Source organism: Drosophila miranda, chromosome XR (assembly GCF_003369915.1).
Source record: "Drosophila miranda strain MSH22 chromosome XR, D.miranda_PacBio2.1, whole genome shotgun sequence".
Classification (NCBI taxonomy): domain Eukaryota; kingdom Metazoa; phylum Arthropoda; class Insecta; order Diptera; family Drosophilidae; genus Drosophila; species Drosophila miranda.
Window position 1 is genome coordinate 11,927,673 of NC_046674.1, and position 21,274 is coordinate 11,948,946.

The 21,274-nt window shown below is 43.0% G+C and overlaps 3 protein-coding genes across 5 annotated transcripts; 2 read left to right on the plus strand and 1 right to left on the minus strand.

Annotated features, from left to right (window-relative positions):
* The first annotated feature begins 106 nt into the window (after positions 1-106).
* LOC108153423 (dipeptidase 3) lies at positions 107-2,126 on the plus strand. Its single transcript, XM_017283426.2, has 3 exons — positions 107-1,062; positions 1,120-1,295; positions 1,369-2,126. The coding sequence occupies exons 1-3, from the start codon at positions 229-231 to the stop codon at positions 1,712-1,714; spliced, it is 1,356 nt and encodes a 451-aa protein (XP_017138915.1). The 5' UTR covers positions 107-228; the 3' UTR covers positions 1,715-2,126.
* LOC108153422 (adhesive plaque matrix protein) lies at positions 2,123-12,550 on the minus strand. Of its 3 annotated transcripts, none has more exons than XM_033386615.1 (5): positions 12,474-12,550; positions 9,779-9,847; positions 9,488-9,711; positions 7,788-9,425; positions 2,123-4,346 (listed from the first exon to the last, which is right to left on the minus strand). In XM_033386615.1, exons 2-5 carry the CDS (start codon positions 9,818-9,820, stop codon positions 2,702-2,704), a joined length of 3,549 nt encoding a protein of 1,182 aa, XP_033242506.1. In that variant the 5' UTR covers positions 9,821-9,847; positions 12,474-12,550; the 3' UTR covers positions 2,123-2,701. The 3 variants fall into 3 exon arrangements, with proteins under 3 accessions (XP_033242506.1, XP_033242505.1, XP_017138914.2); XM_033386614.1 differs by having other exon boundaries at positions 2,137-7,443; positions 7,786-9,425; positions 12,474-12,549; XM_017283425.2 differs by having other exon boundaries at positions 2,137-9,425; positions 12,474-12,500.
* Positions 12,551-15,714: 3,164 nt separating this feature from the next.
* Positions 15,715-18,466, plus strand: LOC108153559 (cationic amino acid transporter 4). Its single transcript, XM_017283632.2, has 3 exons — positions 15,715-15,877; positions 15,973-16,164; positions 16,231-18,466. Exons 2-3 carry the CDS (start codon positions 16,023-16,025, stop codon positions 18,090-18,092), a joined length of 2,004 nt encoding a protein of 667 aa, XP_017139121.1. The 5' UTR covers positions 15,715-15,877; positions 15,973-16,022; the 3' UTR covers positions 18,093-18,466.
* Positions 18,467-21,274: the final 2,808 nt, after the last annotated feature.

The window sequence follows — 21,274 nt, forward strand, 5'->3', positions numbered from 1 at the left end:
TATTATTAATTTAATTCGTCATCGATTTCGGGTGTTGCCACACTGGAAAAAGTATCATCATAGAGCGCATGACTAGGTTGTAACAAGGATACGCCAAGGAATTGTTCAGAAATCAATAATCATTTCAGTTTCAAACTTTCTTCTTAACGTGTGTTATTTTTTGTTAATAACAAAGCTGTCGCATCTCTCTGTTAGTGTAAAAAAGATATACAGATATTATATGATGCAATGAATCCAGTACCGAGTCGCGAATTTTTGGAAGTGCATCCGCTTCACCAGCATCAACCGCATTGCAAGCAGCAATGTTTTGTCTTTACAGAAATATCAGATATTGAGCTTCCCGCGGAAATAACCAAGTTCGGTGGTGGCAACGAAAAGATTAGATGCAGCAATGGCGGCATTCCGTCTTACACCTCCAAAAAGGATTCCAGCAGTGAGCTATCTGGGGAGCGCCCAGAAAGGTCCCGTGGTCGAAAGATTCTGCTGGGCGTGGGCCTGGTACTCTTATGCATCGGCATGGCAGGTGGCATTCCGTTGGCCTTACAGCTTCGGTCCTCTTCTCTGCTGGAGGCCCGCCTGTCATTCATTCGACGCTTGTTGACAGAATCGCCGCTCATTGAGGGATCCTGGAAGCCACCAGCTACGACGAACTTGAACAGCAGCAACTTGTTCGAGGTGCGCCAAAATCACATAGGCGCAGTCCTGTGGCCAATTGCTGTGCCTTGTGGTGCGCAATACCTAGACGCGGTTCAGCTAGCTCTGGAGGGCATCGATAAGGCAAAACGGATTACTGCCGCTAGCGACCTAATGCATATCGTGGAGTCGGCCGATGAAATGGAGCAAACTCATATCAGGGGCGAAGTGGCTGTTCTGATGGGCATCAGTGGGGGCCATGCTCTGGGCACAAGTCTGGCAGTTTTGCGTTCTATTTATTTGCTGGGAGCCCGATTTGTCGCCATAACTAGCTTAGAGTGCACAACACCATGGGCAGCTGCTGCTATACGAAGGCGGGATCATCTCATAGAGGAGAATGTAACGAATTCATTTAACGAATTCGGAGAGGTGGGTACCAATCAGCAGATTATTCAGAGGAAGCCTTGCTTATCCAATTTATTGCAGAAAATGCTTCTTGAAATGAATCGCTTGGGAATGTTAGTGGAGATATCTCAACTTAGCGAGTCAGCAATGCTTACCGTTTTGCAATCTGCAAAGGCTCCGGTTCTTTTAACAAACGCTACACCACTTTCTATCTGCAACAGCACAAGTATTGCTTCCATACCGGACCACGTGCTCAGGTGGGTGTGACTACATCATGATTTTACTTATCAGGAGTTCAGCAACAAGTACAAAATGGTTTATTTATTACAGCCTTTTGCCAGAGAATGGAGGAGTCGTTTTGCTCAACTTAGAACGGTGTGGAGATCGAACATTAAGCGTTCGAGAGGCAATTAATGCCATTAACTATGTGCGGAAAGTATCCGGAGTAGATCATATTGGACTTGGCGGAGCACCGAAGAGCTATGCACTTTTGCTAGCAGAGTTGGCGCGGGATAGGGTGTGGGGTAATGCTGCTATAAAAAAGCTGGTTGGTGGAAATGTTATGAGGATTTTGCGCGAAATTGAGACCTTGAAGAGCCGCTTACCATTATATGAGGAGTGGATTCCACATGAGTCAATTGAAAGCAATTCATATTGTCGCTACCCAGAGTCTTGAAGAGCCCAAATAAGAGTAAAGATTTGTTCTCTAAAATATATTAAATTACTTTATCGAAATACCACACCCGGAATTTTATAAATTTCGTAAATAATTTAGTGAGAGGCAGAGCAGAAAAATCGTCTTTATCATGAGAAGCTGATTTACAAGCGTTTCGCTTCAATAATGGTTACAAAAGTATTATTACATTAAAAATAGTTTTATTGTTTATTAAATAGTCTCAAACATCTTAACCAATTTCCCAAGCAAGCATATGGGGAAACCTCGAACGATTGCACCCTGTTCCTGTATTTTCTGTTCACAACAGACACTCAAACAAACTTCCAACTCAACTCTCAATATTAAGATGTGCAAACTTATTCGGGGTATTAAACAAATTCAATGAATAAAAATTAAATATTTAAAAATAATAGCCCAATGCTTATAGCCTTTATATTACTTTCTATCCAAGTAGTGATTTAGAGGTCAGTCGGTCGGTTGCGCCAGCAGACTATATCCGGCAGTCCGTGAAGTGTGCAAAGCTAAAGGAGTGGGTGCGTCCCGGGTGGAGCTGAGAGAGCAGAGCTTAACCTGAGTCATGAGTCGTATCAAGGGTCGTATTAGCAACGGATGCGTTTTGTGCCACACCAGGCGGCAGCAGTTATGGAACGAAGCTCGGAGTGTCTGTCGGGTTGTAGTGCCGACCCGCTGTATATCCGGAGAAGCGTTATAAACGTTATAAACTCAGGGCGTTAGCTTGAAGTTCTAAAGGCGTGGAATTCAAATTCATGAGGTTAGGAAAAGAGAGTAGACGCCGAAAGTCGTAGCTCAGCCAACTCTAGGCCGTTCGATGAGACCAAACTAAAGGAAATTAAAACGAACAAAAACGGTTCGTTACAATTTGTACAAAGATTTATATTTAATGAAAATCTGGCTAAGTAAAATACATATCGGTGTAAGATGGGTATTATAATAATATTGCTAGTGCTAGGTATTTAACTTCCATGACTAATTAACATTGATCCCCGTTCGAATACCAAGTGTCAGAGAAATCACTTCACTCTCTGATGGCCGTTCACTAAACTCACGCTTAACAATTCTTCTCGATAATAGGTCGTCTTCTTGAGAAATGATCAATGAATTTTCGTCGGCAGCCTTTAACTCCCGTTTAACTCTAGTTGATTCGCTTTCGTCCTCATCAATCTCAAAAATGTTATTATCGGTGAATGCCAATTGGTTAATTTCCTTAAAAAAAGAGCTCTTTGCATTACGAATAGTCCTGTCGTAGCCCGGGTCACTCAAGGGCGGTAGATATGTAGCAGGAATACGACTCGTACCTTTGTATCCGCTGTTGGGGCAACGTGGATCAATAGATCCAGGATAACAATAAGTAGGCGTTGTTGCGGGTGGCTGAGTGGAAGTAATCAAGTTATAGGAGGGTATCACAGTACTGTCCTGCTTGCAACGGGGGTCTGGCGAACCAGAGTAGCACCTAAACTTTTCTCCATCTGTTGTTACGGGCTTAGGTGTTATAGTACTAGAGGTTGGAATTTGTTTCGTTGTTGGTGGCAAATACGTTGGTGCTAGACAGTCTGGAGCTGTTGATCCCGGATAGCATCTCGGTTTTGTTGTCGAAGGTAGCTCTTGAGGGCACCGAGGATCAGTAGAACCAGGGTAACATCTTGGCTTAGGCCTCTCCGTTAGTGTTTCTATAGTTGTTGGTGGCTGGTAGGTTGCTGGTAGGCACTCAGGATCTCTTGATCCAGGATAGCACCTCGGCTTTGGTGAAATTGTTGGAGTGCGATAAGTGGAAGGCGGTAAATAGGTGGCAGGTTGACATCTGGGGTCATCTGGGTTCTCCTCGCAGCCTGCCTTTTTAGTTGTTGGCACTTTAGGACATCTTGGATCTGGAGAGCCTGGAAAGCAGTTAAGGCAGTCTGGATCTGATGAGCCAGGATAACATCTCGCCTTTGTTGTAGCTGCTGGCCTCTGAGGACATCGAGGATCAGTCGATCCTGGATAGCATTTCGGTACTTCTATAGTTATAGGAGCTCTAGTCGTCGTCGGAGCCGAGTATGTTGGGGTTCTTCTAGTTGTAGGTGGTGCGTATGTCGATGGAAGACACTCAGGATCGGATGAGCCGGGATAGCAACGTGGCTTCAATGTCGTTGCGGGTTCTTGAGGGCATCGAGGATCGGTTGAACCTGGGAAGCACCGTGGTTTGGGTCTATCTACTGGTGTTTTGATCGTTGTTGGAGGCAGGTAAGTTGCGGGCTGACACTCTGGATCTGATGAGCCAGGATAACATCTCGGCTTTGTTGTAGTTGCCGGCCTCTGAGGACATCGAGGATCAGTCGACCCTGGATAGCATTTCGGTACTACTATAGTTATAGGAGCTCTAGTCGTCGTCGGAGCCGAGTAAGTTGGGGTTCTTCCAGTTGTAGGTGGTGCGTATGTCGATGGAAGACACTCAGGATCGGATGAGCCGGGATAGCAACGTGGTTTCAGTGTCGATGCGGGTTCTTGAGGGCATCGAGGATCGGTTGAACCTGGGAAGCACCGTGGTTTGGGTCTATCTACTGGTGTTTTGATCGTTGTTGGAGGCAGGTAAGTTGCGGGCTGACACTCTGGATCTGATGAGCCAGGATAACAACTCGGCTTTGTTGTAACTGCCGGCCTCTGAGGACATCGAGGATCAGTCGACCCTGGATAGCATTTCGGTACTTCTATAGTTATAGGAGCTCTAGTCGTCGTCGGAGCCGAGTAAGTTGGGGTTCTTCCAGTTGTAGGTGGTGCGTATGTCGATGGAAGACACTCAGGATCGGATGAGCCGGGATAGCAACGTGGTTTCAGTGTCGATGCGGGTTCTTGAGGGCATCGAGGATCGGTTGAACCTGGGAAGCACCGTGGTTTGGGTCTATCTACTGGTGTTTTAATCGTTGTTGGAGGCAGGTAAGTTGCGGGCTGACACTCTGGATCTAATGAGCCAGGATAACATCTCGGCTTTTTTGTCGTTTCGGGCTTCTGAGGACATCGAGGATCGGTAGACCCTGGGAAGCACTGTGGTTTGGGTGGGACTGTTGTTCTGATCGTTGTTGGCGGCTGGTAAGTTGCTGGTAGACACTCGGGATCTCTGGATCCAGGATAGCACCTCGGTTTAGGTGAAAGAGTTGGAGTGCGATAAGTGGAAGGCGGTAAATAGGTGGCAGGTTGACATCTGGGGTCATCTGGGTTCTCCTCGCAGCCTGCCTTTTTAGTTGTTGGCACTTTAGGACATCTTGGATCTGGAGAGCCTGGGAAGCAGTTAAGGCAGTCTGGATCTGATGAGCCAGGATAACATCTAGGTTTTGTTGTCGTCGCGGGCCTCTGAGGACATCGAGGATCGGTTGATCCTGGATAGCATTTCGGTGTTTCTATAGTTATAGGAGCTCTAGTCGTCGTCGGAGTCGAGTAAGTTGGGGTTCTTCTAGTTGTAGGTGGCGCGTATGTCGATGGAAGACATTCAGGATCGGATGAGCCGGGATAGCAACGTGGCTTCAGTGTCGATGCGGGTTCTTGAGGGCATCGAGGATCGGTTGAACCTGGGTAACACCGTGGTTTTGGTCTATCTACTGGTGTTTTGCTCGTTGATGGCGGCAGGTAAGTTGCGGGCTGACACTCTGGATCTGATGATCCAGGATAACATCTCGGCTTTGTTGTCGTCGCGGGCCTCTGAGGACATCGAGCATCGGTCGATCCTGGAAAGCATTTCGGTGTTTCTATAGTTATAGGAGCTCTAGTCGTCGTCGGAGCCGAGTAAGTTGGGGTTCTTCTAGTTGTAGGTGGTGCGTATGTCGATGGAAGACACTCAGGATCGGATGAGCCGGGGTAGCAACGTGGTTTCAGTGTCGATGCGGGTTCTTGAGGGCATCGAGGATCGGTTGAACCTGGGTAACACCGTGGTCTTGGTCTATCTACTGGTGTTTTGCTCGTTGATGGCGGCAGGTAAGTTGCGGGCTGACACTCTGGATCTGATGATCCAGGATAACATCTCGGCTTTGTTGTCGTCGCGGGCCTCTGAGGACATCGAGCAACGGTCGATCCTGGAAAGCATTTCGGTGTTTCTATAGTTATAGGAGCTCTAGTCGTCGTCGGAGCCGAGTAAGTTGGGGTTCTTCCAGTTGTAGGTGGTGCGTATGTCGATGGAAGACACTCAGGATCGGATGAGCCGGGATAGCAACGTGGTTTCAGTGTCGATGCGGATTCTTGAGGGCATCGAGGATCGGTTGAACCTGGGTAACACCGTGGTTTTGGTCTATCTACTGGTGTTTTGCTCGTTGATGGCGGCAGGTAAGTTGCGGGCTGACACTCTGGATCTGATGATCCAAGATAACATCTCGGCTTTGTTGTAGTCGCGGGCCTCTGAGGACATCGAGGATCAGTCGATCCTGGATAGCATTTCGGTACTTCTATAGTTATAGGAGCTCTAGTCGTCGTCGGAGTCGAGTAAGTTGGGGTTCTTCTAGTTGTAGGTGGTGCGTATGTTGATGGAAGACATTCAGGATCGGATGAGCCGGGATAGCAACGTGGTTTCAGTGTCGATGCGGGTTCTTGAGGGCATCGAGGATCGGTTGAACCTGGGAAGCACCGTGGTTTGGGTCTATCTACTGGTGTTTTGATCGTTGTTGGAGGCAGGTAAGTTGCGGGCTGACACTCTGGATCTGATGAGCCAGGATAACATCTCGGCTTTGTTGTCGTTGCGGGCTTCTGAGGACATCGAGGATCGGTAGACCCTGGGAAGCACTGTGGTTTGGGTGGGACTGTTGTTCTGATCGTTGTTGGCGGCTGGTAAGTTGCTGGTAGACACTCGGGATCTCTGGATCCAGGATAGCACCTCGGCTTAGGTGAAAGAGTTGGAGTGCGATAAGTGGAAGGCGGTAAATAGGTGGCAGGTTGACATCTGGGGTCATCTGGGTTCTCCTCGCAGCCTGCCTTTTTAGTTGTTGGCACCTTAGGACATCTTGGATCTGGAGAGCCTGGAAAGCAGTTAAGGCAGTCTGGATCTGATGAGCCAGGATAACATCTAGGTTTTGTTGTCGTCGCGGGCCTCTGAGGACATCGAGGATCAGTCGATCCTGGATAGCATTTCGGTACTTCTATAGTTATAGGAGCTCTAGTCGTCGTCGGAGCCGAGTAAGTTGGGGTTCTTCCAGTTGTAGGTGGTGCGTATGTCGATGGAAGACACTCAGGATCGGATGAGCCGGGATAGCAACGTGGTTTCAGTGTCGATGCGGGTTCTTGAGGGCATCGAGGATCGGTTGAACCTGGGTAACACCGTGGTTTTGGTCTATCTACTGGTGTTTTGCTCGTTGATGGCGGCAGGTAAGTTGCGGGCTGACACTCTGGATCTGATGATCCAGGATAACATCTCGGCTTTGTTGTCGTCGCGGGCCTCTGAGGACATCGAGCATCGGTCGATCCTGGATAGCATTTCGGTGTTTCTATAGTTATAGGAGCTCTAGTCGTCGTCGGAGCCGAGTATGTTGGGGTTCTTCTAGTTGTAGGTGGTGCGTATGTCGATGGAAGACACTCAGGATCGGATGAGCCGGGATAGCAACGTGGTTTCAGTGTCGATGCGGGTTCTTGAGGGCATCGAGGATCGGTTGAACCTGGGAAGCACCGTGGTTTGGGTCTATCTACTGGTGTTTTGATCGTTGTTGGAGGCAGGTAAGTTGCGGGCTGACACTCTGGATCTGATGAGCCAGGATAACATCTCGGCTTTGTTGTCGTTTCGGGCTTCTGAGGACATCGGGGATCGGTAGACCCTGGGAAGCACTGTGGTTTGGGTGCGACTGTTGTTCTGATCGTTGTTGGCGGCTGGTTAGTTGCTGGTAGACACTCGGGATCTCTGGATCCAGGATAGCACCTCGGCTTAGGTGAAAGAGTTGGAGTGCGATAAGTGGAAGGCGGTAAATAGGTGGCAGGTTGACATCTGGGGTCATCTGGGTTCTCCTCGCAGCCTGCCTTTTTAGTTGTTGGCACTTTAGGACATCTTGGATCTGGAGAGCCTGGAAAGCAGTTAAGGCAGTCTGGATCTGATGACCCAGGATAACATCTCGGCTTTGTTGTAGTTGCCGGCCTCTGAGGACATCGAGGATCAGTCGATCCTGGATAGCATTTCGGTACTTCTATAGTTATAGGAGCTCTAGTCGTCGTCGGAGCCGAGTATGTTGGGGTTCTTCTAGTTGTAGGTGGTGCGTATGTCGATGGAAGACACTCAGGATCGGATGAGCCGGGATAGCAACGTGGTTTCAGTGTCGATGCGGGTTCTTGAGGGCATCGAGGATCGGTTGAACCTGGGTAACACCGTGGTCTTGGTCTATCTACTGGTGTTTTGATCGTTGTTGGAGGCAGGTAAGTTGCGGGCTGACACTCTGGATCCGATGATCCAGGATAACATCTAGGCTTTGTTGTCGTGGCTGGCCTCTGAGGACATCGAGGATCGGTTGATCCTGGATAGCATTTCGGTGTTTCTATAGTTATAGGAGCTCTAGTCGTCGTCGGAGCCGAGTATGTTGGGGTTCTTCTAGTTGTAGGTGGTGCGTATGTCGATGGAAGACACTCAGGATCGGATGAGCCGGGATAGCAACGTGGTTTCAGTGTTGATGAGGGTTCTTGAGGGCATCGGGGATCGGTTGAACCTGGGAAGCACCGTGGTTTGGGTCTATCTACTCGTGTTTTGATCGTTGTTGGTGGTAAGTAAGTTGCGGGCTGACAGTCTGGATCTGATGATCCAGGGTAACATCTGGGCTTTGTTGTCGTTGCGGGCCTCTTACGACATCGAGCATCTGTCGATCCTAGATAACATTCTGGTTGTTCTATGGCTATTGGCGCTTCAGTCGTTGTCTGTGGGAAGTAGGTTGTTTTTTGGCATTCTGGATCTGTAGATCCAGTGTAGCAGCGTGATTTGGTTGTCGTTATTGCTATTCTTGGCTTTGTTGGTGGCGAGAAAGTGGTTAAAAGACAGGCAGGATCTGCTGAGCCAGGGTAACACCTAAGCTTGGGCCCATCTGTAGGTATTTTGGTCTTTAAGCTGCTACATGAGTATTCTCTTTGACACGTTCCCTTGCATAATTCAATATCACATTTTAGATACACTTGGGATCGGTCGGGGAATTTAAATGCTTTGAGTGTATTATAATATGTGGAGGTAAGACTGGACCTGGACTGAGATTCCAACTTTTGCCACTCCCCAAATATTTTTTCCTTGATAGTGCAGCCTCTTTTATCGGAGAGTTGTAACGTCTTGGTGGTTTTTGCCTCAAAGTTCATGTCATCTGAGGCATAGCACTTCAGTATGTTTACATCCCATGCTTGAGTCGAATGCTTTACATTTATGGTAAACGTTACATCGGTGCCAAGCTTCAAGGTTGTACTAATGGGCTTAATATTTGGTGGTATTCCAGTACCAATTTCCATCCAGCATTCCACTGGGCCGCTTGGGGTATCAACGGAAACTATTTCGAGCATATCAACGACAAACGGCTTGAAGTAAACCGTTTTCTCCTGCTCCTCGCTGCGGCTACATGATACTTTTCGCGCTATATCCCAACTATTCTGAATATCTTTGTCATTTTGTATAATTAGGACGTTCTCAATTGAAGAGCATATCGAGCAGGACGGCTTACTGCCGCAACCGTCATAAGGCACATTGAATATAAATTTTCTGTCTCCATTATTGGCAGCCACGTAGCTAATGGAATCAAATATAGTACATTAGATAATAGGTATGTGCAGCCCTAAAACTTTACATACGTGCATTTGGGATCATTGTAGTATCCCTGACTGTAAATAATTCCGTTAAAGTTTTCTAAAAAGTCTACTTCCACCGTCATGCCATTTCCTTGGTCGCATTTAACATCAATCTTTTCAATATTTTGAGCCGACAAAGATGTCTCACTATTAAATGTGGGCGTAGAGTAGCTTAAGACATCATTAAGAGAATCATCATTGTTTAGATCCGTCCCTGAAGTAATGACCTTCAAAATAATAAAGAATCGTAATATCCGTTTGGAAAATAGTATTACTTTTTATTAATATACATACCACTATTAGCGTCCATATAAAAACGTAGCCAATGTTGGCCATATTCGATGTGTTTGCTTTAACTTCAACCTGTAAGACGCACATTTTTTTATCCAAAATAAATCAAAATAGCACTTCTAACTATCAGTGCTTAAAAGAAGAAGCTTTTGTTTACAAATTCAAGTGTTCATTCATTCAGACTGCAAAGATTTCTGATTTTTTGTCCTTCGAAGCTGAACCTTTTCTTTGTCCTAACAAATTATCCTAGTCTTTAACATTAAGTAGCAGCATCTATTCAAATTTCGTTGTATTGTATTCAGTTCTTCTTGAAGTCTGAAAAGTGTTGTACAAGCCCCAAGACCCTACCTTTCAAACAAAGACGAAAAATCAGTTAAAAACTCAAAGAAATAGCCATAAATAATTTGCTCACATTATTTTCTTTGACATGGGTCTCTGTCTATCCGTGTACGTCAAGATTTGTATAATTTCTGCTTGACGGCAGAAAAAATTAAATTTTGTTTCATCGCGTAATTATAATTAAGTGTGTCACTTTGCAAATATTGGAGAATATTTGGTACTGGGTGAGGTAAGATCTGCTATATCGTAAATTAGGTAAATTGAGTACATGCTAAAGCGTACAATATTTACAAACGCTTCATTGGGCCGGACGCCGCCGGACCTCTTTTGCTGATGTGATGCATCTGCTTCGCAAAAACTGGTTTGCTTTTTGAATAATACAACTAACCTTTAAAAAGAAAAAAGCTGCAGATTTCAAAATCCATACACATAAAACACAAACCAAACGAAGCAAAGGGAGACGAGAAGCAAATATTGTAGTAGCCAGTGCCTACTATTTGGTTACCCACTTGATAAAGGGGTTCCAATTTGAGGCCTTTTGTGTGGCATTGGCTTCTGCAATTTGATGGCTAGCTGGCGCTGGTGCTGGCTGGTGTTTTTTCCATGGACTGTATTATTAATGTATTAGGCACTTTTTCAAAAAAAAGATCCATTTGCTTGGCTTGGGAGATTGCCAGCATTAAGATAACTAGATTTATACAATGCAATGAGATTATGGATAATTAACGGTCGTACACACAGGAAATCAAAGACCCCCGAATAAAAATGTGTGTGTACTAGCACATACCCGTACTCGTACTCTTTGTTTTTTTAATCGAAATTTCGTCGAAAATAAAGTAGAGCCTAGATAGAGCCTGACATGTTCTGTAGACTTTTGCTGATTTACAGATACTTATGAAAGCATGCGAATATATATTATTTATAGACAATGAAGTTCATTTGGATGGATTGTTAGTTTTCTTGGTCCCTTCTGCTGCTGTTCCCATTTCTCGCTGCATACGCGCATGACCTAGTTTTTTAATTTAATTTTTTATATTTTGTTGTTCGCAGTATTCACGAGCTAACTCAAACATGCCAATTTTATAATATTCACCCATAATTATATACAAATCTAATCGAAATTAGTTAATTGGGTCATTTGTTTTTGTTTTCCTTTTAATACACTTTTTAAGCCGTGGGATAGTTATTAATGTTATTTTGTGTCTTATGGGTCACAAATTAATCGTTCTTTTGGCAGCAATTCGATACACTATAACGATATTTGTTATTCAATTTAAAAGCCCCACAGTTGAATGAGAAACTGAAGCTACATTTCATGGAGAACCATCCTTCCTATGACAGTCGAAGGATATTATAGTACCACGTAATAGTTTTTCAACAATTTTTATTCAGTCATTGAAGAGCACGAGCTCAAAATGGATATACATATGTGTAAATAATGTCTTTATATGGAAGATCACTTTATGCAAAAACAAATCAAATATGGGGAATTTCGGTGCAAGTTACGCAATGAATTAAACAATTGTGAGAGGCGTCGGTATGTTACGGGTATTGTGATATGACCACATGAGCCTTGATTGCTTTGGAATGTAAAATAGTACATATTTGCCATTATACCATCGACTCTACCATTATAATACCTGTATCTTCCATCCCGGATTAAGCAAATCAATACAAATTTGCATTTATAATTCATCTTTCTCATTAAAAGCGATAAAAACGTGCGAATTGCGATACTTAGAAAAAAAGACAAGACAAAATCTGTGCATTTTTATTATGCCTCAAAGGCAAACGCGCAAAAATTAAAATTATTGCGCATTCTAAGAACTTTGGATGGGATCGGATGGGATCTGTAAAACTTGTTTCGTATTTTAAACTGTATTTGAACAGAACAGAATAGTAAATTAAAAATACCCGTTAGTATGCTTTTTAAGTATCGCCGCAAATGATTCAATTCATAAATCTTCTCCCAATCTGAGAATTATATTGTATGTACATATGTATGTACATATGTATATTTTGAGAGTTCCTATAAATTCGGCAATTTATTTCATTCCTTTATGGCAGTGTGGGGTTTTTACACTCGCCTGCAATTATCGGTTCACTGACAAAAAAACATTCGACTTCGTTCGTTCTCACACTTTCGTAGGAGGATTCACCTGTTCTTAGTTCACTTTGTTTATGTTTTCTTTTCGGTAGGTATAATTAATAGCCTATTGTGCGGCGCTTGTGCATTCACTTGAACACTGATTTTAGATTAAAATAATACAAAAAACACTTGCTGAATCGACTAATTTATTGGTCCATCATCTTTTGGATGGGATAGGATGGGATGCGATGGGATGCGGCTCTGACTTACTGCACTTGTTTGTTGAGACCTACTGGGGGTATGCGATTTGTTGTCGCTGGTTAAGTGGACGTTGCCGCACTAAGCCTCGAAGAGGTTCGTCTTCGTTTATATACACACGAGGTATGATTTAACAAAATCCGTTTTGGATATTGCTATAAAAATGCAAAGCCCCAGCAAGTAAAACAACAGCAACAAAAAACACCCATGCTAGTAGCCCATACATATATTGTTGTTTATTTTACGTTGATTGTGGTGTTTTTACACGCACACTGATCACATCAGGGTATTGCCACTTCTTCACAAGCCGAAAATCGATCCATGTATGATCGTAAGCTACGTAAGCTGCGTGTGGAAAATATATTTTCGGAGCAGTAGATTTTTTGTAATCCTCAATGAGTAAAAGTTGATTTTTTCTACACATGTAGAACTGGTTAAGTTCCAATTAACAGACAGCATTTGCAACGATCTATAGAGCATTGAATAGTCGCCATCGTCAATGGGGATGGGTCTTGCGATTTTTTCTATTCATGTTGATTTCGTGGGCAGCGAAGACGCGTGAGCAGCATCCACACGCCGACATCGCGTCCGCTGTCTTGACTTGACCCAAGCGCGCGACTGGAACATTTTCAGCTGAAAAACTGCGCTGCGCCTTCGCCTGTATGCTTTTAGGGCCAAAGAGTCAAAATCCGTCATTGTACTAGCTACATACATATATGTATACTCGTGGCCGACTGTCACTGCTGCTTCAATGTTGTCATGCAACTCCAACCGGCGATGAGTGGTGTGGTGTGGAGTGGTGTTGCCGTGGCCAAGTTGATGCGCCTGGTCATCCCTAACAGGTATTGGGATCCCAAACTTTGGAAGCCCAACGTCCGCTTCGTGATGCTGATAGATTTTAACCAAATGGCATCGGTCATGGCGATGCTATTGCCGTTCGTCGGTTTGTCGCCATGGGAACTTGGCGCGAAGGTAAGAAGAATACGGATAAGCGCTTTCAGCCACCGTTGTCTCCCTAGCCTAGCTCTATACCTACATACCTACCTGTGCATATTCGTACGATGAAATCACGACACCAACGCCGATGAAGATGCCTAAGTGTTAGGGCTTTTGACGAAGCCTCACGTAACCTAGACGGCAATTAAAATTTTCAACTTTTTGTGATCTTTCGTACAGAAATATGTGCACAGGACAACTTGAAATACTTTTATTTATATTATTTGATTCGAGTAATAGGCTTTGGGTTAATTATGATGTTTAAACACACGCCGCATGAGTAACAGAGTTCAATAAACGTTCAATAAAAGTCAATGCCAGTACCAACCAGTGAATCGCAAAACAAGTAAGTTCCTCTCAAGGATAACTTGCGATCTTACGAATTGACGAGAGATTACAAATATTCATACATATTTTAATGTTAATGTTCTTTGACAAAATTGTATAGCCTACCCGCGTTTAGACATACTCGAATTTTTGCGGAATAAAATATACATACGAGTACCCATATTCGTAATCCTTAGTAAGAATATTTATACATGCATACATATATGGACATTTCCGACAAAAAGTTCACCATTCCAAATAATATTTAAAGCCTATAAAAACAGATTTCCATATATTTTTGTTGTTATATAACGAAAACAGGAAAGGTTTTTACATTTAATAACTTGGAAAATTAGCTCTCAATATTTTATTTATTAGTACGAAAAAATGTTATACAATTCGCAGCTTTTTAAAATTGAAGTACCCCAACCTTAAAACCACTTTTGTTTTTGGTAACGTAACGTCAGCTCATAGTTTGTCTTATATCTTTAAATCCGTACGTTCGATTATGGTTATTTTTATACCCGATACTCAAAAAGAGAATACGGTTATTTTATTATACCCTATATGCTGAAAATGGATGTGTGTAACGCCCAGTAGAAAGCCTTTCCGATCCCATAAGGTATGTATATACATACATACGCCTAGTTCTAAACAGTGACTGTAAGAGCTAGAGCAACCAAATTTTGTAGCATATGTGGCATCCGCAATTATGAAGATACGAGAAACCTGTCGCGGCTCTAGCTGCGACTCACAACATTTCCCCTCGCTGTTAAAATAGGGCCTACTATTCAAAATAAAATTTACTAAAATTACATACATATGTACAATTCAAATAGAATTTATTTTTTCAAAATTTGAGCTTTTCTTTGTATTTTAACCTAAATCTGAAACCTGATTATAAAGATTGACTTGAGCTTCAGTAGCTAGACTGATTTGGTGCCATTTATTTACATGTACATTTTATATTATCTACCAATCGTTTAAGATTTCCCATTAATGTTTGATTCCTATAGAAATTTTACGATTTTGATTTTGATTTTCAGAGTTTGAGAGGTGTGAAAACTAAAAACGAATTAGCTTAATATTATTCGAACTCTTTAAACCCCATTATGTGATAAGGAATACCATTCAAATGTCAACTGTTGTAGTGGCGCCCCGCAGATATCCGCGATTTAATTGCATACATTCAAAAGCTGACGAATTTATGTGTAGAAAATGTGTAGAATGTAGAAATCATGTAAAATTGTGATATGTGTAGAATCATGATGAAATTAAATAAGGTGGTATGTATAAAAGGATTCGGAAAAACACGAACAATCGGGAAGCGGTTCGGTTTTAGTTTTATATTTTTCCCTAAAATTCCCTGAAAAAAAGAATCATGAACAACCCATTTTTTTGAGAATTGGTTCTACAAAATCCGACTGGGACGACCCGAAAGAAAGAGGATACACCACCACGTAAAAGTCATCATGTGTAAAATACATGTAGAAATAGTGTAGAATTTGATTAATTTATCTGATAACATAACGGATATCAGTTTGTTTTTAAAAATGATTCCTTATCAAGATCAGGTTGATGAATGTTTCTCGGCTACTTTTCGTTATAAGGCCGCTATAACTTGCAACATTGACACTTATTCCAATGCTGAATCACAGGAACAACTTGAAGAAGGTCATTCTGTGTCACCAGTCCGAGCGATAGAACATTGGTATGGTAAAGAATTATTTACTGAAGGACTTTACTGATTGAAAAAGAACGTAATTAATATTATATTTCATTTGGATCTCATCAAAAAATTACATTAATACTCAAAATACCTATTAATAAATTAATCTGAACCATTAGTATTAGAATCTTTAAGTGGGAGTACTCGACCAAAAATTAATTTTAGAGTTAAAAATAAAAATTTGTTTCCTCCAAGAATCCTTTACATTTACATCGGGATATGATAAACGATAATACAAGAGAAAAGCTCACTCCAAAAGCTTATATTTCCCCCCTTGTGACTACGCTGCACATAGAACGTGGTGAAGTGGAGCTTTAATAAAAATCAATAAAGTCACAGCTGCTTGTGTACAACAAGTGAGAAGGTAATCCGAATGCCGCAGAATACGAAATAAATTGAACAGCATCTCGGTACCTTAGTTCGATCAATAAACTAATTCCCTTTTATATTCGAATCCAGAAAAAGAAATAACGCATTTGAGAGTTTGGGTTGGTATCAAAATCATCAATATGCCAAGCTCAAGACGTGCCATAATGAAACACATATTGTCCGGAATGTGCAGCAAAATGAATCGCACTAAAGTGGTGCCCACTGACGTAATGGAGACACCGCTGAATCGGTGCCTGAACACCTTTGACATCGCGCTACTTGGTACTCGACTAATCCAATCCCAGCCCACTTATCCCTTTATTGCTAATGAAAGATATTTCCTTGCAGGCATTGGACATATGGTTGGGGCTGGCATCTATGTGTTGACTGGAACGGTGGCCAAGGAAATGGCAGGACCTGGCATTATCCTGTCGTTTGTTCTGGCTGGCTTCATCTCAATGCTGGCAGCCCTCTGCTATGCGGAATTTGGAACGCGGGTGCCAAAGGCTGGCTCCGCATACGTGTACACCTACATATCAATGGGTGAGTTCTGGGCGTTTGTCATTGGCTGGAACATACTGCTGGAGCACATGCTGGGAGCAGCGTCGGTGGCGCGGGCCTGGAGCGGCTACGTAGACTCCATGCTGGGTGGATGGATTGGCAATACTACCCTGGCATTGACGGGCGGCATGCATGAGCCGGGGCTGGCCCAGTATCCGGACATACTAGCCTTCATGGTCTGCATCGTGTACGCAGCTGCACTGGCCATCGGAGTGAAAGCAACGGCGATGTTCAATAGCTTACTTACCCTAGTCAATATAGCGGTCATGGTTCTGGTCATAAGTGTCGGCTTCTGGTATGCGGACACCAAGAACTGGTCAGAGGCTGAAGGGGGCTTCTTGCCCTACGGCGTTGGGGGCGTCATTGCGGGCGCAGCGACCTGCTTCTACGCCTTTGTGGGATTCGACTCGATTGCCACTTCGGGGGAGGAAGCCAAGAGTCCCGCCACATCCATACCCATAGCCACGATAATCTCGCTGTGTGTCGTCACGGTCGGATATATTCTGGTAAGCGCGGCTCTGACACTCATGATCCCGATTAGCGATATTAATCCGGCGGCCTCTTTGCCGGAGGCATTCGGCCAACTGAATCTTACCTGGGCAAAGTACATAATCTCAATCGGAGCTCTGTGCGGCATGACGACCACATTATTGGGCTCGCTATTTGCACTGCCCCGCTGTATGTACGCTATGGCCTCGGACGGTTTGCTCTTTAGCTGTTTCGGCAAAGTGAACGCCAAGACCCAAATTCCGTTGCTGAATCTGGCTGTTGCCGGGGTTCTGAGTGCTACTCTCGCACTGGTGTTCGATCTGGCCAAGCTGGTGGAGTTCATGTCCATTGGGACACTTCTGGCCTATACGATCGTCTCGGCCAGCGTGATCATACTGCGCTATAGACCCATGTCACAGCTCCACAATCCCATACGGGCACCCGACACCCCAGGCAGTCCTGATGATGTCTCCGACGAAGACTCGATGTCTCAGTCGAGCCTGGACACCGCATCGTCGCCCACGAATTTCTTGATCGAGGAAGGACTGGCCGGACGACTAAAGACACAGTTCCGCTACCTGGAGCCATTGCTGGGACGTTTCGAGCCTGGTTCTGTGGTATCTGTTGCTGTAATGCTCTTCATCGGTCTGTGCTTCGCCATCTGCGTGGAGCTCAAGGTTTCCTGGACGGAGCTGTACTCGGGCACTTGGTGGGCCCTTCTCATCTATGGATTTATCATATTTTCCGCCTGCCTCTGTGTCGCCGTTATGGCGGTGCACAATCAAAACACACGCGGCTTGGTGTTTAAGGTACCACTGGTTCCATTCGTGCCGGCTCTTGGTATCTTTTGCAACATTCTGCTGATGGTTCACCTGGACGCTGTGACCTGGACACGCTTTTTCGTTTGGGTCTGCATTGGGATGGTAGTCTATTTTCTGTACGGAATTCATCACAGCAAGGAGGGTGAAACGTGCACCTCTTATTCCATATTAATGACATCATCCGAGGCTGGCAAATTGCCGTGGGGTTCGGTCAAAGGTTTTACATCTGGGAAAGTTGGAAGGCATTCTGCCATAGAGAGATTCACGGGCCGCACTAAGACAGAAGACAAAAAATCCATTGCGGAAGAGAGCGATCATGAAACTCCTGGGTATTCCTAAACCAAACGTACCATATTCCGAGAACACTCCGAAAGTCTCTATAAGTACTCGTACATAACCCATCCGAATTCAATGCATTCTTTAATGGCCCGATATGTAAGGTGATATTCTGAGAAATGTGCTCGAGGGAAATCGAATCAAAATTGATCAATAGCGAAGTACCTTTGCCACAAGATAATATATTTAGCCCGTGTCTACTGAGAATTATTTATACCAACCAAAGTTATAAAAAAATCATTGTTTATAATACACGAGTCTATACCTATATATTATATTATATGCATATTTATATTGAAAACGTACAAATATCTTTATTAAACGGTATGCACACAGCGCATTTGTTAAACGATAGTAAATGTCTAAATAAATATGAATTACTTTGTAAATAATTATATCAAATATTATACATTTTAGACTATTTATATAAAACATACATATACATATATATATTTAAGGTGTAAGGTTTAATGTTTGCTTCATTAAAACTAATCGGATTGATCAGTCTATACGTGGACTATTCAAGTAGAATTACTCCTCCTCCCCGAAAAGGAGATCCGATCCTCAATTAGATTTCAAAACTAATAATGGGGCACTGACCTTCGGATTCGGAGGGCCCCCATTCGAGTGGGTCATTGCACTGATGAAATCTCACCCGACTGGTCTGATGGCTGATGGCGAGTCGCAGCACCAGTGTGAAAGTTTACAACCAAAATCGTGCATCGAGAAAGTCATTTTCTCAGCCACCAGCTTAGCGACATGTTAATCTTTTTGGATAGCTTATTGCGGATACTCGTATTGTACGAACTGAAAAAAATTTGGGTAAAATTGTATGCATGCAATTCTGACCGCAAGCCTACAAACCTATCAGCGTTGAAGTCTGTCGATTCCAATGCCAATACCAGTATATATTTAGTGGCTTTAGCGTTCTTAAATCTTTCTGTGTGTGTGCGTGTATGAGAAGAATGTCGTCAGGATCATGATTCAGACAGACAGGAAAGTGAGGGGAAAGGCAAAAGCAAAAGCAAAAACTAAACTTGATGACGCCACGATGACGCAGCCATGGTGACGCATGAGGCTAACATAATGGTGTATGTGGTGCATCGCCGTCCGTATACGCTATTGATTTCGACAACTAGTGAAATGGTATTTGTCTATTCAAATGTTTATACTTAATCACTATCTTCTTCTCAACAGCTTATCTTTCTTCTATAATCTTTACAAACAACAATGATGTTCGATTTTTATAGAAGTCTTGCTTCTATAAGTATCTCGTAAACTGATGGACGGACGAGATTTGATAGATCCGCTATCAAGTCTCACTGAAAGGGTATACAATTTTAAAACCATCTCTTAAGCAAAGGGACATCGGTATTATGCACATAACATACTAAAAACGGGTAGAGTAGATGCTGAAATCCCAGTCCTCTCAGCTAATCGAAATTATTAAAGGAAAGAGCAGCTTTGTTTCGCCACAAAATGAAATACAACTACCGGCAGGAAGATGTGATGAAACTCGATTATTTCAATGCATACTTTTATTATTCTTGATATCATTTCTGTTTCATTTTTGTTTGGTGTGGTGACACGGTAACGATACACAGATACTTTCCATGCTTACATACACATACATACGAGAAAACAGATGCAAAAACAACAAAAAAGAAACTGCGGAGAAAGAGTGCGAGCGAATGAGGTTGTTTCGGTTTGGATACCCTTGCAGACAGTATTATAAGTTCGACAGATGTTTGACAATGCAGAGAACACGATATTTTATTAATTTATTATTGCTTTTTATTGCTGTATGCAGAATATAATATCTGATCATTTAACTGCCACCTCACCATTCGCTTTATGTGCTAGTTTATAGACCCACACATTCTATCAAAATCAAATCAGTGTAGTGTAACCTGTCGAAGAACTATGGGATCTGGCAAGGGCATCAGAAGCTTCGGCCCCAAAACTTTTTATTTTCCACCACACACACACACATTCAGATCTCAGTCCCGTATTTATCGGCGACTTTGTGTGGATATTGAACTAAAAAGAAGAAGAGAAGGCGAAACAGACGTTTCTTTTTAAAACGCGCGATCGTTACTTTTTGAAAAGCGTGTTTTAGCCAAGCGCCAAAAATGCGTGCGTGCGTACAACAGCTTTTGTATATATGGATGTATTTTCTGCATTGCATACGTTTTGTGCATTTGTTCACACAGTGGACGACAAAAGTCTATCAAAAAATTGAATTTTACTTAAAATATCTATTTTCCACTATCAAACTTAAGATATTACTTTTAAATAAAATATCTATATAAATATGCATGGCTATTAACGTGTCATTTTAACATGAAATAATGGTCTGGATGTAGACATTTGCGGGGCTTTTTTTGAATACAGATGTACATATTTATATGTATTTATGTGCATGCATAAATATGGACATAACAAAACTAGATCATAACTTTTCTTTAAAATGTTTTTGCTACGCCAGAGGAGAGGTAGCAAAGATAGGGGTCGGGCCATATAACTTTTGTCGACCACTGTACATGCTCGGGTGGTTGGGAATCACCTTGCGCCAGCTGAATATGCGACTGCAACATTCAAGAGTATGTACAGCCGTGCCCCACAGCACTATGTTGATACTTAGGGGATGAAGTAGTGGTACAGCTGGCTTCTCTTCTTGGGCAATAGAAATCTACCTGCGACCTGCGTAGCGCAGTGGTGATCCTCTTCCTTTAGGTATTCGGGATCCTTCCCACCGATCGACAGCTGCAAACAACAATCGTAAATCGCTTCTACAACACCGTACGCGATACATACAGGCACGCATACACACATACATATGAGTAATTTAAAATCTCTGAATGTAAGATCGCAGATGTTTTTTGACATATGCATGTATGTATGTACATACATACAATGAGGGGCTGAATTGTAGTGCGTAGATCAATGCCTTCTGGACTGTACATACAGGTATTGCGAAATGAATATAACGATATGAAAAAAATATGGTTATTTTGGCATTCAAATTTAACGTATTATCGCTTCTTTTCGAAATAACTACATGTGTACATACAGACATACTTTGTAGTTTATAGTATGTGTGTTTTACAATGACGTTTTTTGACATTCAGAGAGACAAGCAAAGCCAGGAATTTCAGCGTTCCACGCAATTGTTTTCAAAAATA

What these genes read in the sequence shown, in the direction of transcription:
- LOC108153423 (XM_017283426.2), top strand. Translation starts at nt 229, where the DNA reads ATGAATCCAGTACCGAGTCGCGAATTTTTGGAAGTGCATCCGCTTCAC. An exon ending in CATTTAACGAATTCGGAGAG is followed by an intron (nt 1,063 to 1,119) that starts GTGGGTACCAAT and finishes AATTTATTGCAG; the next exon opens with AAAATGCTTCTTGAAATGAA. An exon ending in ATACCGGACCACGTGCTCAG is followed by an intron (nt 1,296 to 1,368) that starts GTGGGTGTGACT and finishes TATTTATTACAG; the next exon opens with CCTTTTGCCAGAGAATGGAG.
- LOC108153422 (XM_017283425.2), bottom strand. Translation starts at nt 9,820, where the DNA reads ATGGCCAACATTGGCTACGTTTTTATATGGACGCTAATAGTG. An exon ending in TTATATGGACGCTAATAGTG is followed by an intron (nt 9,712 to 9,778) that starts GTATGTATATTA and finishes ATTATTTTGAAG; the next exon opens with GTCATTACTTCAGGGACGGA. An exon ending in TACAATGATCCCAAATGCAC is followed by an intron (nt 9,426 to 9,487) that starts GTATGTAAAGTT and finishes TGATTCCATTAG; the next exon opens with CTACGTGGCTGCCAATAATG.
- LOC108153559 (XM_017283632.2), top strand. Translation starts at nt 16,023, where the DNA reads ATGCCAAGCTCAAGACGTGCCATAATGAAACACATATTGTCCGGAATG. An exon ending in CTTTGACATCGCGCTACTTG is followed by an intron (nt 16,165 to 16,230) that starts GTACTCGACTAA and finishes ATTTCCTTGCAG; the next exon opens with GCATTGGACATATGGTTGGG.